General features: G+C 37.4%; 1 protein-coding gene across 1 annotated transcript in view; it reads left to right on the top strand.

The window, feature by feature from the left end:
- Positions 1–17163, top strand: part of GNAQ (G protein subunit alpha q) — a 259407-nt gene that overhangs the window by 196509 nt on the left and 45735 nt on the right. Inside the window, 2 exon segments of the mRNA XM_028526246.2 lie at positions 2114–2242; positions 4920–5049. Coding sequence (XP_028382047.1) covers positions 2114–2242; positions 4920–5049 — 259 coding nt within the window.

Raw genomic sequence — 17163 nt, 5'->3', positions numbered from 1 at the left:
GGTGGTCTGATTTATATGTAGATTGAGACACAAACCAGCTCCAGAACATGGCTTGTTAACCCTACTGGGCAACTCCAAGGCTGTGCCAAGATACTGACCAAAAGTTGGGGTCCAGTACATTTTCATATTTCCTTCCTGCTTCTCATGCCCATATTCTCCCAGCCTGTTCCCTTATTTATCTTCCAGCCATTATTGTCTTTAATAATAATTAAAGATAGCAGGCTGGTTTTGATCAGCCAGTAGAGAGCTAATTGCCAGTTGGAGAATCATTCATGTGTTTGGGATAAGGCCACTAGAATACTAATTAGTTGATTTGGTGTAGGAATTTCTAGGCTGATATGTTTTTGTCTTAAATTATCGATAGGCCTCAAAATAGGCCTTTATTGGTTTTATTTCTTTGTTAAAGTCAGACTTAGCTCTACTACTTTAGGATCCAACGAATCTTAGAGACTTAATGTAACATTTCTTTCAACACCGGTTTTAAATTTAATAATATAATATGAAAAAACACTACTAATACAAATGGTATTTAAATAGCGCTAAAACGAAATCTCAACACAGGAAACCTATCCGTGCATCCATGCAACCAACAGATATCACCGAGTACGCTTTGCCAGGCACCCTGCAGGCACTAATGCAGGAATAACGACGAGTGAGACCAAGTCCTCACTGTAGGTCACGGTGACGGAATGTTTGTGTTTGCTGAGTTACAACATGCTCTGTACCAGGCATTTTCTGTTACACATCTCAGAACTCACTGTCTCTTATCTATGAGCGTAAAGGTGTTGCCGATCTAACCCCTTTCAGTTCTATTAATGAATCCATCTTTTCTTTAAATCTCATTCACATGTTAAGTGCTCCGTGTTTACACCTTGTCGTTGTGTTCTGAACCCATATCCATGCTCCACCCCATGGGCAGGGAGCACTGTGACTCTTTGAGTCGTGAAGCTGCTGCGTAGAGCAGTCGTTTTCACCTGTGTGTCATCAGTTACATCAAATTAGGTCATTCTCAAGGTTGCACATTATTTTTCACACTTCGAAAGAATGAAAAGTGAATGGAATACAGTGTTTTTAAAAATGCCAAAATGGTGCTAGTGGAGAACATATGTGCTGCCAGGGGCCAGGGCTGGGATGGGTAACACAGGGCAGTTCCTTTGTGGTGATATGATTTTGTGTCCGGGTTGTGGTGGTGACTGCACACATCTCTACACGTGATAAAGTCTCATACAGCTATGTGCCCCCAAATGTGTGTGTGTGTGTGTGTAAAAACTGGTGAAATCTAAAGGTCTGTAGTTCAGTTAATAGTGCTGGTTCAATGTCAGTTTCCTAATTTTGATGATGTACTGTGGGAACTTAAGATGTTACCATTGAGGGGAGCTGGGTGCAGGGAAGAGGAGATTTCTCTGTAATATTGTTGCAGCATCTTGTGAGTCTAAAAGTATTTAAAAATGAAATAATGTGTTTTTCTCCAAAGGAATAGAAAAATATAATATAAGCCGATACATTTAAAGTTTAGGGGTGGTGATCCTAAACACAGGGAATATGTGACCTCAGCCATTGTTACCTCAGTAGCTGCTAATCTCGTGGCTCGAGAATCGTGAACAACTTAGACTTTAAACAGAATTTGGGATATGGTGTCCTGTGTTCGCTCTTGGAATAAGGAGATATATTCCAGGAAGACGCTATGATGTTCTGCAAAAGGAAGAAAAACAAAAAGGCTTTCGGATGTGATATGTAATTCTTACCTGTTTATTTATACAAGCCTTATTTATATAAATAATTCAAAAACTGTTTGACCTTCTAAACAAGTGGAGGGTAGAAGACTCATTTGATTTATTTTCTTCTCCCCATTTCCTCTTGTATTGGTTATAATTGACAGTAAGAGAGGAAATAAAAAACATAGTGAGACCAGGTAATCCACAGACAGGTAACCTTGCTCTGACCAGTGGAAAGTTGACTTTGACTTTTGAGTTCCCAGACTTCTTTGGCACTTTCTGATATCTTTCTTTCTATTCTTCACTTCTCTCTTACGATTCATTTTTGTCCTTCTCTTTCCGCAGGCAGGTGTGGCGTGACAGTGTCACTGACGTTCTCGTTGTCTTCCCTCCTCTAGCTATCTCAATGACTTGGACCGTGTTGCCGACCCCGCCTACCTGCCTACGCAACAAGATGTGCTTAGAGTTCGAGTCCCCACCACAGGGATCATCGAATACCCCTTTGACTTACAAAGTGTCATTTTCAGGTAGTAACTGAGTCTGTACAACCCGCTTTTGAGCTCTTTTGCCTTGTGTACATTTGATGAACTCTATAAATATCGAAATCATATGTAGGCTTTAAAACAGTATCACCTTACACCAATTGTCATTAGATACACAAATGAAGTAATGTGGTCCTGGAAGAGGAGGCAGAGGAAAGATGTATGGGCGGGTTTCTCATTTCAGATTAAATCACCAGGGAATCAATGAAATCTTTGTTTGCTGATGGTTAAACAAAATCAGTTACTCTAACATTAGTACTGATTATAAGTTTTTAGGAATCACTTTACCTATAAGGACAGAGGGTATATTTTTAGATTTATGTAAGAAATGAATGATCCTATGACCCTGTTAATAATAGAAATTATATGTTGATGGAAGCTTTCAGGTCATTTTTCCTTCAAGTCCTGTGGAACCAATGCAAAAATTTCAGTAGCAGTAAAACTATGGGATGCTTTGTGTTCCTAATATAAGTTGCTTAAAATTTTTCAAAACACATGGTTTTGAATATGGATTGATTAACCTAGTCTAAGTTTATGTAGGACAATAGAGTGAAAATGTATTACTTCCTCCCTCGCAGCTGCTATTCCAAGTAATATTTAAGCAGAGGTATTGTCTTTTTCTTTTAAGGTGAGGAAAAAGTAAACAATACTGATTACTTTCATTTAATCTTTTACTACACCATCACTCAGTTGCACTTTTAGTGGGAATACAAGCCGCAGGGTGCTTTGAGAAATGGAGACAGAGCAGGGAGAGTTGAGTTCCTCTTTAGTTGAGTCCCAGTGAAGAAAAACTATGTACAAAAAGAGGCAAAAAAAAAAAAAAAGAAAGAAAGAAAGAAAGAAAGAAAAACTACATACATTACAGGGTTGGGTAGCATGAGTCTCACTCTTTCTATGTAGCTCTGCCCTGTGACCCCCGTGAGTGGCCCCTGGTCCTTCCCTGCCAAAGCACTATACGTCTCATTGTAATCCTTCTCTGCACCTGGGGTTGCAGCTGGCTGCCATACACTGCTTTCTAATAGGCATACCCAACAACGGGTGGTAACATTTTGGAAATAATTCTGAGCCTCAGTTTTTTCTCCTGTTATAAACCGTTGCATTCGATGATCGCTAGGGTTCCTTATATCTTCAGGATTCTGGATTACTTAAATTTTGAGTTCATAGCATTTAGAGATCTTTAATTTGAGACACCTAAATTTTCTTCCTCTTAAAACCATATTACAGAATATTACAGAAGTTTTACAGAATATTTTCAGAAAACATACAGCATGTCATGGAGATTTTCATCTCTTTCTTATTTTATAAGTAGTGACCTCTGAAACCAGGTTACTGTTACATCTTATTTTTTTCTCTGTTGTGTGCACCAGCTTTCAAAGGACATGTTTGCCTCTACAACAATAGTGACTTAGAAAAATAACTTCCCACCACCATCAAAAGTGTGTTGTAGAGATTAGTGTGACAGGATTTCATGGAATGAGCATTTTATATAAATGAGTTGCATACTCTTCACTCAGCATCAGGGAAGAGCTAGCATTTTAATTTTTGAATTCTAGTTTTGATGTCCATACTTCATAAGGCTCCCTGGGTCCATTGTTTTACCCCTCAGATACCTCTTCCATGCCTTAGAATACTATTAGAAGCAGTCACCTGGAAGAACCTGGATTTCTTAGTGTAGGTTTAAGGCTTAGAGGCAGGAGAACAGCAGAATCAACTGCAGTTTTCAACAAATGCTTACAGAGCCTTACACAGACTTTTGTACCCAAGACTCTCATTTTCTGAAAGTATTTTAACCTGTGAACATCCTGCACATTTTCACTGAGATATGGAACAACAGTTTGAAGAAACTTAGATTTAGTGCCAAGTACTACTAGGTTATTTTCATGTATACCTTATCACTCAAATTGATTGATATCAGTGTTGGTTCCTGAGTAGTAACTCAGTGTAGAATTGAAGTGTTAAAAACAAATCCTTGAAATAGTTCATGTGATGGCCTCTTGTAGCACATACAGTATTTATCGAAGGTTAGCAAGCTGTTTTGTGCAACAAGCTAATTTCATCTGTGTTACCCAATATGACTGGACCCAATATAAGTATTGTCAATACTGGGGGGAAACAGCCCATAATGCTTACCCTACTGATAAAGGTTCAAGGGAATTGTGTTTGGATTTAGTTGAAGCATTACACACAACCATATTGAAATACATAGTATCTTCCGTCTTTTAAATGTGTTTGCAGTCATTCTAGCATCTTTGAGAAATATATGAGGCTCATCATCCTCATTCTATAGGAGCACAAACTGACTGAAGCCAGTATTTTCCATTAGAGCTTAATACAAATAAAACTCATTTTGTTTACTCTTCAATGTTTGATTTAAAAAGACACCATTTTGCTTGGCGCAGCACAGGATTATTTTTTACAAAGTTATAGTTTTCGTACACATCTGGTAACTTTCTGATAACTACAGTGATTTATTACCCAGAATGACTTGACTTTGATTGTTAGGTAACAGAAAATTAGTAGATGTTCCATAAGTTAATTGAATTTACTTGGGTGATCATTCTTTTTAGAAAATATTTTTCCTAAGTTTGTAAGTAAAGCTATGTATGTTGATTTGTTTTCTTTTCTTTTCATGCTATTAATATGAATATTGTTAACCTTGCAGAATGGTCGATGTTGGGGGCCAAAGGTCAGAGAGAAGAAAATGGATACACTGCTTTGAAAATGTCACCTCTATCATGTTTCTAGTAGCGCTTAGTGAATATGATCAAGTTCTCGTGGAATCGGACAACGAGGTGAGTGCTCATTGGACTGGCAGTGGTTTGTCATTTTAATATCGGATACAAATAAATGATAGGAAGTAGGGTGTGGGGTATGGAGTTAACTGACTTCATTGCTTTCTTGACTGATTATTGGGGGATTTTAAAATGAACCAAAAATAGCTTGTATGGTACACATGGTGCACTCAGAAAGAAAGGTAAGCTCTTTTGTCAGATGTATGAGCAGATCTGTGTGTTCAGGTCTAATTAGATGCAATTTAGTACTTTTAACATTCTGCAGAGGCTCTGAAAATGAAAATAACAGAAGTCTTAGGCTAATCATCAGATCGTTTGGTATCCTTCTTCCTGCAGGCCGGAGTCGGGGAGTGGTGGAATGAGTCAGCCGTTTGTGTTTTGTTTCCGTTTTGTCTAGATCGTTGTTTGTGTGCTGGGTGGGTCCCAAAGAGTACTGAAAACTCAAAACCTCTCTTGGCAAAAGTGAGCGACTTTGCAGCTGGGCCCTAAATCAGTTCATTGTGGAGCCATGAAGTGTCTTGGTGACGTGGCCTTTCTGCTATTAAAGAATTCTACATGCTATTGCATAACTTTGTCTCTACTGATCAGTGAGTGAATGGTAGGCCTGTCTGGAGAACTGATTCATTAATACAAGTTCCTCCCCATTACATGGAAATTTAATAGGTATAGATATGGATTTCGAGGATAATAAAGGCTTGGTGATGAGTCAGAGTCGAGTAGAGAGTATAATTAAAGGGCGTGGAAAACTGACTTTGAGCTGGAATTCAGTGTAGTGTTGGAGGAACAGAGACGATATCATCGATACCCTGGCAGAGGCAAAGATGCAGATTGACATGCCAATAGTTCAAGTATTAAATATCCTTCTAATAGGGTAGGAAATAAAGAGAAGGACGTGAGATATCGCTAAAGCTGATTAAAATAAAATGTGGCATATTCAGATGTACTTTTATTGCTGTGTATCTGTTAGGTATACAAGAATTCTGGCTTCTTGGTTCTTTTAAGTACTTTATTTTTCTGTAAGAGTTCATCTCCATTAACATACACATCTAATCCCCCATAGTATTTCTTTTGTATGTAGAATTTGTATGTAGATTGATAAAGAGTTCATGACCCATTATTTCATATAGAGCTGATTCATACATTTCAGAATCTTTCCTGGGTGCAAGCCTTTGAATCAATCAGAAAACTACTTTTTAAGAGTGAAGTTTATTGGCCATTTGCCCTCTATAGCTGTAATGCAACGTGCTTGAAAGTCACTTATCAAAACTTAAATAAATCAATTGCCATCAGAATTTTACCTATGCTATCTCAATGCAATAGTCCCCCCCTTATCCTTGATTTTGCTTTCTGTGGTTTCAGTTACTGCAGGTGCTGAAATCCAAAGATACCAAGTGGGAAATTCCAGAAATAAACAACTCAGTAAACAATTAATAAGTTATTAATTGTGCACCATCCTGAGTGGCTTGATGAAATCTTACACTGACCCACCCAGAGCATGACACATCCCTTTGTCCCGTGTATCCATGCTGTCGACGCTCCCCACCCCTTAGTCATTCAGTAGCCAGCTACCTCTGCTATCAGACCAAGTGTCACAGTAGTTGTGTTGAAGTAACCCTTATTTTACTTAAAAATGGCCCCAAAGCACAAGGTAGTGATGCTGGCAGCTTGGATGTGTCAGAGAGAAGCTGTGAAGTGCTTTCTTTAAGTGAAAAGGTGAACGTTCCCTAATTAATAAGGGAGTCTCGGTTCACAGGACTGTTATTGCAGTGTTGGCTGCAGTTTTTCTCTTTTATTTGTAGTTGTTAATCTCCTATTGTGCCCAACTTACAAGTTAAACTTGATCGTAGGTATGTATGCACGTACAGGAAAAACCTAGTCTCTGTAGGGTTTGGTGCTTTCCACAGTGTCCCCCTTGGAACACGTTCCTGGCAGGTGACAGGGAGACTGCCATGTGCCTTTCTGTCTCTCTCTGCCTGTGTTGGTTCGTTGTTCCACAATCCTTGGTTGTAGTTTTTTTAACACACTGCATGTTTCAGAAGCAGACCTGTAACAACATTCCTGATGTCTTTAAATGTAGAATCAAGACAAAAAAATTTGAAGTCTTGTGTACTGTGTGTACTGGGTACCAGGGAATCCAAAGAGATACAGAAATTTTAAAAAAGCAAACTTTGCCTTAAATGACCTCATAAAAGAGATATGCTACTGTAAGATGTAAGAAACACACATAATTTTTATTTTTGTCACTATTTACATTATAGCCAGCAGGAAAAATGTGTTTATCAATACCCATTGTATATGAGATAAATGTACTATATCTATAAAGAAATATATGTTGTGATTTAATGCTAATCAGTTTACTACTTTAAAATTTGCAAAACAGAAAAGAAGGTAAATTTCCTAGGCCATTCATCAGCTAATTCTAGTTAATCCATTTCTTCTGTTATCTAGACATTACAGGTCGTTTATTCCATTTTTCATATGATGTTGCTTGTGGAGATAAGGTTTTTGTATAAAAGTGTATTATTTTAATTTGAATAAAATGACATTGTTTTGATGATCAGATAACCATAATTACATTTTCTACAGTAATGAGCCATTCAATGTATAGGCACTATGTACATCTAAAAATATTTTTCTAGTTTCTTTTGATTCCTTTGGTGACATATATTATGCTACAAGTTAAAATAACAAATCTATTATTTTTTCACTAGGACTCCCTAATCATTTGTGAATATTTTTAAAACCTAATGTGTAATTCTGTGAGATAAAAGTCATTTTTATGTTGTTCGTTTTTTCGACCTCAAGTCAATCCTGATAGTAGCATTGCAGATAATCTTGAGCATAATAAGAAAAATACTGCTTCTTAATTACTTCATCCATGCTAGCTGTAGCCATCACAGTTGGCAGCATTGGTAATCAGGAAACATTGTTGAAAGTATTTTTTTAATGTTGGGATATAGTGACATTATTCTTTTTTTCCCCAATTGTGCCAATATATAAAAATGTCATTGCCTCTCTACTTTCTTAAATCATTAAGGAAATTGGACAATGCGGAATTCTGCTTTTCTTAAATTTTATGGTTTTGATGAGACAAAACTGAAATAAGTACGCCCATAATTTATGTTTTCGGTTTTGAAATCCGAAGTTCATAACTTTAATCCAAAGCAGACTCTGTGGTACATCCCCTGGTGCCTGTCTGAGAGTGGCCACAGACAGCCCCCTTTCTCTCTGGAGACTGTGGGAAGGCGCTGCAGACCACCAGCCAGAGCTCCTCTGGGAAGTATTGGGGACTGCTGCTTTTGCTTTTAATATTTCTAAAACTTTTTTTATTAATCTTCAAAATTTATGTAGATCTGCTTTTGTCTGTTGAAATTCTCAGCCTTCCTAGAGTTTGGGGAATGCACTTCTTTTGTTATTTTTTTTTATCCAAAGAAGGAAATACATTATCAAATAGTGGGTGAGAATTTTCAGGGTTGTCGAGTTGTGTTGATTTGCATATTCTCTTTACTGCCTGATTTTTCCTGTGATAACACATCAGCAGGAAGCCAACTATTTTGCTGTAATCTTTTCATGCACATATTATTTCAGTGCCTCTGAAAGCCCAGAGCACACAATAAGACATTTGCATAACATATTTCAGTTTATCAGTGTGTATCCAAACTCTGTCTTTTAGTCTTTTATTTTCCTGGTTTTCTGTTACATGAATATCTGAACACTTGATAATACGAAGATGCTTTCTTAGTGACTCAGGGTCTGTCTTACAGACCAACCACTTTATAGAATCCCAAAGACTATTTTTTCCCCTCTGGTTCTTTTTTGAATGTGTGCTTCCTGCTTATATTAATTCTTTTGAAATGGTCATTAGTTTTATGAAAATATTAAAAGAATTTCTCATACCCTAGCCCCCTTTTTGAACCGAGATGGATTCCCCAACATTGGTTCTCACAACCTTTTATCTTCAAACCTCATTCTTGGAATTGCTCAGTATATTTTCTAAGAAATTGTAAAAGAAGAAAGTAAACATTTATAATAACCTTAAGCACTTCATGCCTGTTCAAAACTTGCTCAACACCATTACTCATTTGAATCTCACCAGCTGACCTCCCTGTGAGGTTAGATCAAGGCTTGCATCAGAACAACGAGGGTCCAGTATGGAGAGATTGAGACCCATGGTCAGGGCTTCCCAGGACTCCATCCTCTGCCGTTCCAGACCAGCTTTCTCACCTGTCCTTTACAGTGTCTTCCAGAAATTAGAACAGACTCAGAGGAGTAGCAAGAGAAGCTGTTAAAGGTGGACAAGGGCCTGGGAGTAGAATGAAAATCCTGCCCTTTCAAGGACTTGAGACACCTCTCCTCTGCCTCTAAGCTCTTACTATTCTCATAGGTGACAGTAGGGTTTACCCATAATTCAGAGTTCCTGTATTGCTTATTTGATTTTGAACTATCTTAAAACAGTCTAAAATACGAATTTCCTTTGGATATTTCTCCTCTACTTGGTTTTAAAATGAAGCCATTCTGAAGTTACTCAGCTACAACCAAAGTTTGAATGTTTTCTTTAAAAGTGTGAAACATGTATTTTGTTCTACTCTAAAAACTCCAAGGGGACTTTGGGAATTTTTTTCAGATCAAATTCAGCTTTAAGGGGAAAACTGACTAAAATATGAGGAGAAAGAAAAATTGAACTCCAAAGGAAACTTTTAAGCAGTAGATAAAAATGAGAGCTTAGGTTAAGATATCCAGTCTCAGTTAGGTGAACTCTGACCCTTCTTTATTGACTCTTGATCAGCTTATGAAATCAGAAACTACATTTTGCTTCTCAGCCTTTGGTATACTTGTCTGTGATTCATGGCCTGATTAGCAAAGATATTCCTGAAAGACGCCCTACTTTTTCATGTTTAACCCCTTTTCCATTTCCTCTTTCCTTTGTTCATTTTGCTACCTGTCCCTATTTGAGACTTCTTCCCTCGCCCTTTTCATTGCTCACCATTTATGTTTCCTCCTTGGTTTTACTTCTTTGTTTGCATTGCTTGCCGGAAGCTAGGAGGAAGTTTTCAGATCACCAGTTATGCCCTTGAACCAGAGACCTTAGTGCTGGTAAGGGTGTGGGGAAGGAGGCATACACAGATGCGTTTTGTGTGCACGTGTGTTGGAAATCGTTTAAAGACTTTACATTGAACCCTTATTACTACAATCTGTGCAATAGTATCTTTTAAAAATGTAAATTACCTTACATTAAAAAGATTATGAAATAGTATGTTTAGTTTAATCTGATTTCTGTAATCACAACTAATTACATATATATGAAATTATAGGGATAGTTATTAGCCCTCAAAAAGAAAAAAATTTGGAAGATTTTATACCAAGAAAAAGTATAAACCAGAGGTATCCAACCTTTTGGTGTTTTTGGGCCACACTGAGAAAAGAGTTGTCTTGGTCCATACATTAAATACATTATGACACATAATCACAAGAAAAAATCTCATAATGTTTTAAAGAAATTTACAGTTTTGTGTTGGGCAGCATTCACAGCCGGCCTGGGCTGCATGTGGCCCGTGGGCTGTAGGTTGGACACTCCTGGAAAGCAATGGCCATTGTTGCTAGGTGATGATACCCTTACAAATAACTGAAACTCTTTTTTTTTTTTTTTTAAGTAAAACAAAGTAAGACTTCAGATTGCGATTTTGGCTCTGCTATTTACCAGCTTTGTCCATCTTTCTTTTGGATTATCTATCTTGTTTTTAGTGATATGTAGGAGTTTCTTATATTCTTAGATGTGAGCCTTTTATCATATGTATTGTAAATATCTTCTTCTATTTTGTAGCTTGCCATTCTCCTTTGATCGATAGAAGTAGTGAGTTTTAATATAATAAAATCTATCATAATTTTCCTTTATGGTTATATGTTTATGTTTGTTTACATAACTGCACACACAGTAGGATAACACAAATCACCTGAAAAATTTGGGTGAAAGGGCAGTAAGGATTGGAGGCTGAAATTAAGGAAAGAAATACAAATCACACCACCAGGTACCTTTCCTAGTGGTAGTCCAGGATTTAGTCAAACGTCTCTTAGCAGTCAATGAAAGGAGGTAATCATAGTGTGTTACAAGATTCACTGTGTTTTTACAACAAGTCAGCTTCTCCTGGTACTCAGCCTGAGTGGCCCTGCAACTCACGTGGAGATGCTGTGGGAGGCAGTGAATTACATCCACGACAGTATCCCTCCAGTAAACCGAATACCAGAATTCACAAGGGCTGTCAAAGCCTCCCTCATTGTGAGGCACTGCCGTATACTGGGGTTCGTGATCGGCCAATACCGTTTGTCTTAACCACATAGCTTGATGTAAGAATAAAACTGAGAATAGTGGGGGAAGTGGCTTTTGTTTACTTCTGTTTTTGTACACGATTTCAGTGAAACAGGAAACTATAAAATTATAGAGAACTTAACATTTTTATATATTTGCTTTAAATCTTTATTTTCACAGGAAGAAGATGATAGGTACAGTTAATTAAAGACCTTGTGTAACCTTCCTTGATTGATTTCTCTCCCTCCCCAGAAGAAGCCACTGGCCTCAAGCTGGCGTTTGTCATTCCTAGCTTATTTTTTCACCTTTATACTTTTGGGTTGGCCAAAATGTCTGCATGTTTTTTTTTCTGTAAAATAAAAGACACAATTTTCATTTTCACCAATAACTTTATTGATTTGGATATTTTTAGTATGTCAGCTACCTCCTGCTATTGGCTTCTAGTGGGTAGAGGCCGGAGGTGCTGCTAAACATCTTCCAATACGTAAGACAGCCCCACAGCAAAGAATTATTTGGCCAAAATGTCAATAGCACCAAGAAACTTCACAAACTACCGTTGACACTTTTGATCAGTCACAGCACCTTCTCCATACACTACACAAATCTTTTCTGGTGTTTCAGTTGCATTTTTCCCTTTCTTGAAATAGTAAAGCATAATACACTGAAAATGTTCCACATCTTCTTCTATCCTCAGTATTAAAATGGCTGCACAAAAATTCACCAATTTTGGTAAGTTTTTTTTAAATGCACACTGATATGACAACTGCTACAATGCAATCTAACAAAATTGTTTTGAATGAACTTAAAGACAACTAAGCACTCCTAGAGCCATCGTACAGAAAAAACTAAATGAAGTTTTTGGCCAACACAATACATATATATGTGCTGATAAAGAATAGCTAATATTGGATTCTAAATGATATGCATGATTCTAAATTTTATTTAAATGATTTTACTTTGCAGTTTTTTTCTCTACTCAGGATTGTTTTTGAGATTTTTATCAGGTTGTTACACATGGCTCGTAAATCATTTATTTAGTCCATCGTATACTTCCATCATGTGAAAAAGCCCTACTGTGTTTCACATGCTTCTCAGCCAGTCAGGTGGTTTTTAATGCAGATTACCTTTTCCTATCCTTGCCTATCCTCCCCTTTACCCCAATCCCCAATGGAGTGGTCTTAAAAAAAAACTGATATAGACACAGTTTTAAACATATTCTCATTCTTATTGTTTGCAGGTTATACACATACAGACATTATCTTTCAGTGTGTTGCTTGTCTTTTCACTTCTTCTTACAAAAGAGTTTTAATATGGCCCATTCACTCATTTCCTTTATTAGTTGTGTTGTTATTTTTCTTCAAGAATTTTTTTATTTTCCCCAAGAAAATGAAGGTATGTCCTTCATTTTCTGTGAAAAGCTACAAGGTTTTGCTTTTCATAGGCTTTCTGTACACCTTATACTTGGTCTTTGTATATGATAGGAAGTAAGGATTTAATATTTTTTGCCATAGTTCTGTTCAGTTGTCCCAATACTATTCTATTGAATAGTAAAGCCGTCATTCATCTTCACTGATGGTTTTCAGCCTTTTAAATTATGAAATACGTACATACACATAAAGAACAGTACACAGATAAAAGATGTACAGCACACTGACGTCCCCAGATACCTGTGTATCCAACACCCCTGGCAAGAAACAGAGCATTGCTGAGCCCGCTGTAGCCTTGCTGGTGCCGCTCCCCAGCGGGCGACTGCTGCTCCCTAAGGCAGTCACTCCTCTGCTTTCTCTTTTATTTTAATACTTAAATATGCATCCTCAAATACTATTGTTTAGTTTCTATTTACATTTACCTTTTATACCAAGGGAATCAAACAGTGTGGTTTGTTTTATTTTATCTAGATGGTGTGCTATTTTGAACGTACATAAAGTTTTGTGTCTCGCTTCTTTTACTCAACATTATGTTTGCAAGGTAGAAACATTGTATATTGTATATAATTCACTTATTTCCATTACCATGTAGGATTTGACTACATGAAAAAAATACCACAATTTGTTTATCCGTTCTACTGTATGGACTCTCAGTAGCTTTCCAGTATGGGGATATCACAAATAATGCTGCTGTGGATATTCAGATAAATGTGTCTTGGTGCATGTGGGCATGCTTTCCTGTTGGGTGCGCATCTAGTAGAATCATGACATATAGGGAGTATCTATCTTCACCTTCAGTAGGTGGGGCAAAAGTATTTCCAAAGTGAAAGTACCAACTTACACTCCCCCCAGCAATGTCTGAAAGTTTCTGTCACTTCCCATCTTTGCCACCCCTTGTTACTGTCAATCTTTTTCACTTTAACCCTTCTGGTGACTAAGGGCTAAGCTGTAGTCCCTGTGTGTGCCTCTTTACGCGGCCATTCCCTCATTCCTAGTGCACAGCCCTCGTGCAAAGCAGTGATGGTTCGCGAGTGCCCCACTGTGTCAGCCTCTCAGCTGTCACCTCCAGAATTAGCAAGTATCTCGTGGGAAGGGTGCCACCAAATACAGGTCCACTTCTCTAGATTTGTCCTTTCCCAGATTCTGGCCTCGTAATTTTTTATTGCTTTTTAGCTCTTAGGCATTTAAGCAAGTGTAAATGTTTTTTATTGGTTAGTTCTTTTTACTGTTCTCCTTCCCATGATATTAGTGACGCCAGTGATGTGTGCCAGGTTTTATTTCACACACGAGTCTTCTCTGGGCAGTTTGGTTGATCTATTTAGTACTCCTGTGCCCAATGTAAAGGTACATAACCACTAGCTTTATAATTATCTTTACATATAGTGCATCAAATCTACCTCCCTTATTGTTCTTCAGAATTTTCTTGGCTACTCTTAGTCCTTTATTCTTCTATTTGAATTTTAAGCTCAGCTTATCAAATTCAAAAAAAAAACTTGGTTGGAATTTTAGTAAATCTATCTATAAATTTGAGGTTAGTTTTTCAACTTCACAGAATTGAGTTTTACCACCCATAAACATAACAGGGTACAGCTCACCATGTATCATGCAGAATACTCTTTATATCTTTGTGTGTGTCCAGTTTTTATAAATGTTCCACGTGCACTTGAAATTGTGATTTTATATTTTTGGGTGCAAGGTTCTACATTACGTCTATTATTATAACAAACTTGTTAATTGACTTATGCAAATTGTTATGGCCTTACTAATTTCTTGTCTGCTTGATCAATTATTGATAGTTATTTTTATTATTTTTAATGTTTTTATTGACATACACACATATAGGGAAGGATATAAATTACATGTTCATTTAAAGTCAAGTATGCTCTTTGCTGAAATAAAGGAGTTATAGAAGCAGCACACCAGCAGTGGGGTGTCCGGCCTTCAGTCTGGGGGAGGCCGCAGAAAAGGCTGTGCTTTCACAAGGGCTAGGGACCGAGCAGTGGAGGCAGTTGGTGGTGGCAGCAGGGTGGGGGCGGCGGTGGCCAGAGGACATGGGCAGGAGGTCAGTCAGCAGGCCATGACTCACATGGGGAGGAAAGGGAGTTTCAGAAGGACGGTGACAGAAGGCCTAGCTATACAGGAAGTAGAAAAGAGTAAGCTGAGTTTTTTAATTAACAGTTTATTGAGATAAAACTCATACACTATCAAATTTACCCTTTTAAAGTATACACGTCAGTGGACTTTAGTGTATTCATAGAATCATACACAGTGTCGCCACTAATTTTTTCATTTATATGCACAGTTGACCCTTGAATAATGCAGGGGTTAAGGGCATTGACCCCTGTACAGTTGAAAATTCAAGTGTAATTTTTGACTTCCCCAAAACTTAACTATTCATAGCCTACCGTTCACCAGAAGCCTTACCGATAACATAAACGGTCTATTAACATATATTTTGTTTGTTATATACATTATATACTACTGTATTCTAACAGTCAAGTAAGCTAGAGAAAAGGAAAAATACATTTATAGTACTGTACATATTTATTGAAAGAAAATTCTTGTATTCGGTGGACCCGTTCAGTTCTAAGAAGAATTGTTAATTTTTCATATTATTCACCATTTTTAGTTGTTGATACGGTGAAGCAGCAACTTCCAGACTTCATATATGCTAGACTGGAATCAGGAACTCACTACTCTCTAATGTGGGGACTTCTTTTTACCCTAAAATGGAACCCCATCCTTCTTACTGGTCACTCTCCCTTCCACCCCCTAGTGTTAAGCAACCACTGATCTGCTTTGTCTCTATGGCTTCGCCTATTCTGAACAATTCATGTAAGTCATATCATATTATATGTGGCCTTTTGTTTTCACCTGTGTGGCAGCATGCTTTAGTACTTCCTTTTTGTTGCAAAATAATATCCCGTTTTATGGAAAGACCCTGTTTTATCTATCCATTCATCCGTCGATGGCTACTTGGATCGATCACACTTTTCTGGCTGTTACAAACAGTGCTGTTACGAACATTTCTGTATGTATGAATTTATGCCCTTTAATCCAGTCATTCCACTTTAAGGGACTTATACTAATAATCCCTTTAACCTAATAATTCCACTTTAAGGGATTTATGCTAATTGTTTAATTGGATCCATGTCCCAAAGACATGTAGAGGATAGTCCATCACAGCATTGTATACAGTTGTGAATAGTTGAAAACCACTGAAGTGACTGAAGTGTTCAGCAGTAGGAAATTGGTTAAAAACTCAGACCATATTTAAAATAATAAAATACTTCTTAAATACTAAAATGATAATATGGATTATGTATAGTTAATATTAGAAAGTTCATTATATATTGATGTAAAGAAATGATTTCAAAATAATATAGAAAGCATGCATCTAATCTTCAGAGATGTGTAACACAGGTCTTTGTTGTCAATGCATACAAAAATGTAATGTCTGGAAGGCTAATATGAGCTGGTAGCAGAGATTATCTGAATGGCTGGTTAGGGGCAATGTTTGTATGTTTCATTTTACTTATTTTCTAATTTTCTACATCTTTTTACTTATTTTCTAATTTTCTGGATTAAAGAAATGATAGCTATTTTAGAAGGTAAGAAATAATTTTTAAAAGTTTGTCCATTAACATCTAGTTAAATAAAAGTAAGCTTTTTTGGTCACCTTCTATTTTCCTAATTGCCTTAGGAAGGATAAGATGGAGACACAAGTGAATAAAGAAATTTGTACAAATGAGTAGCCTCAGAAGCTTAGCAATATTAGAAAACACCCATTGTCCATCAGTTTGCTCAGAGTGTCTTCCAAACTGAGACAGCCTGCAGAAATCATGCAAGTCAGGGAGTTATTGAAATAAGGGAGACAGTTTTATGAGGTTAGGATTTATCTCAGCCCTTGTTTTTCATCTTAGAAGGAGCAAATGCAGGGGATTTAAAGCTCAAAGTCAATGAAAGCTCTGCGCTGTGGACAAGTGAGTGGAAATGCTGTGGGCCCAGCGCCAAAGGAATCTGGACCGCTTTGGTGGCCAAGTTTAACCAGCTGGGGTCTTTCTTGAGTACCATCTGACTCTTCCTTTTTTAAAAAATAAGAGTTTGCCCTTTAGCAGGGAATCTGCATTTTTATAAAGCTTAAGATCATTATCTGGGGCTTTGTTATTCTCACAGGGGTGTGCAACCTATTGCCATCTCTGTGCCACACTGGAGAAGAGGAGTTGTCTTGGGCCACACATTAAATACATTGTGACATATAATCACAAAAAAATCTCATGATGTTTAAGTAAATTTGTGGTTTTGTGTTGGGCCGCGTGCATAGTCATCCTGGGCTGCATGCAGCACCCACAGGCCGGACACTCTTGCGAGTTTGATGGAGCT

Source organism: Phyllostomus discolor, chromosome 3, assembly GCF_004126475.2.
Source record: "Phyllostomus discolor isolate MPI-MPIP mPhyDis1 chromosome 3, mPhyDis1.pri.v3, whole genome shotgun sequence".
NCBI classification, from domain to species: Eukaryota; Metazoa; Chordata; class Mammalia; order Chiroptera; family Phyllostomidae; genus Phyllostomus; species Phyllostomus discolor.
The sequence above is the reverse complement of the archived record's forward strand: the minus strand, read 5'-3'. Positions and strand labels throughout refer to the sequence as shown.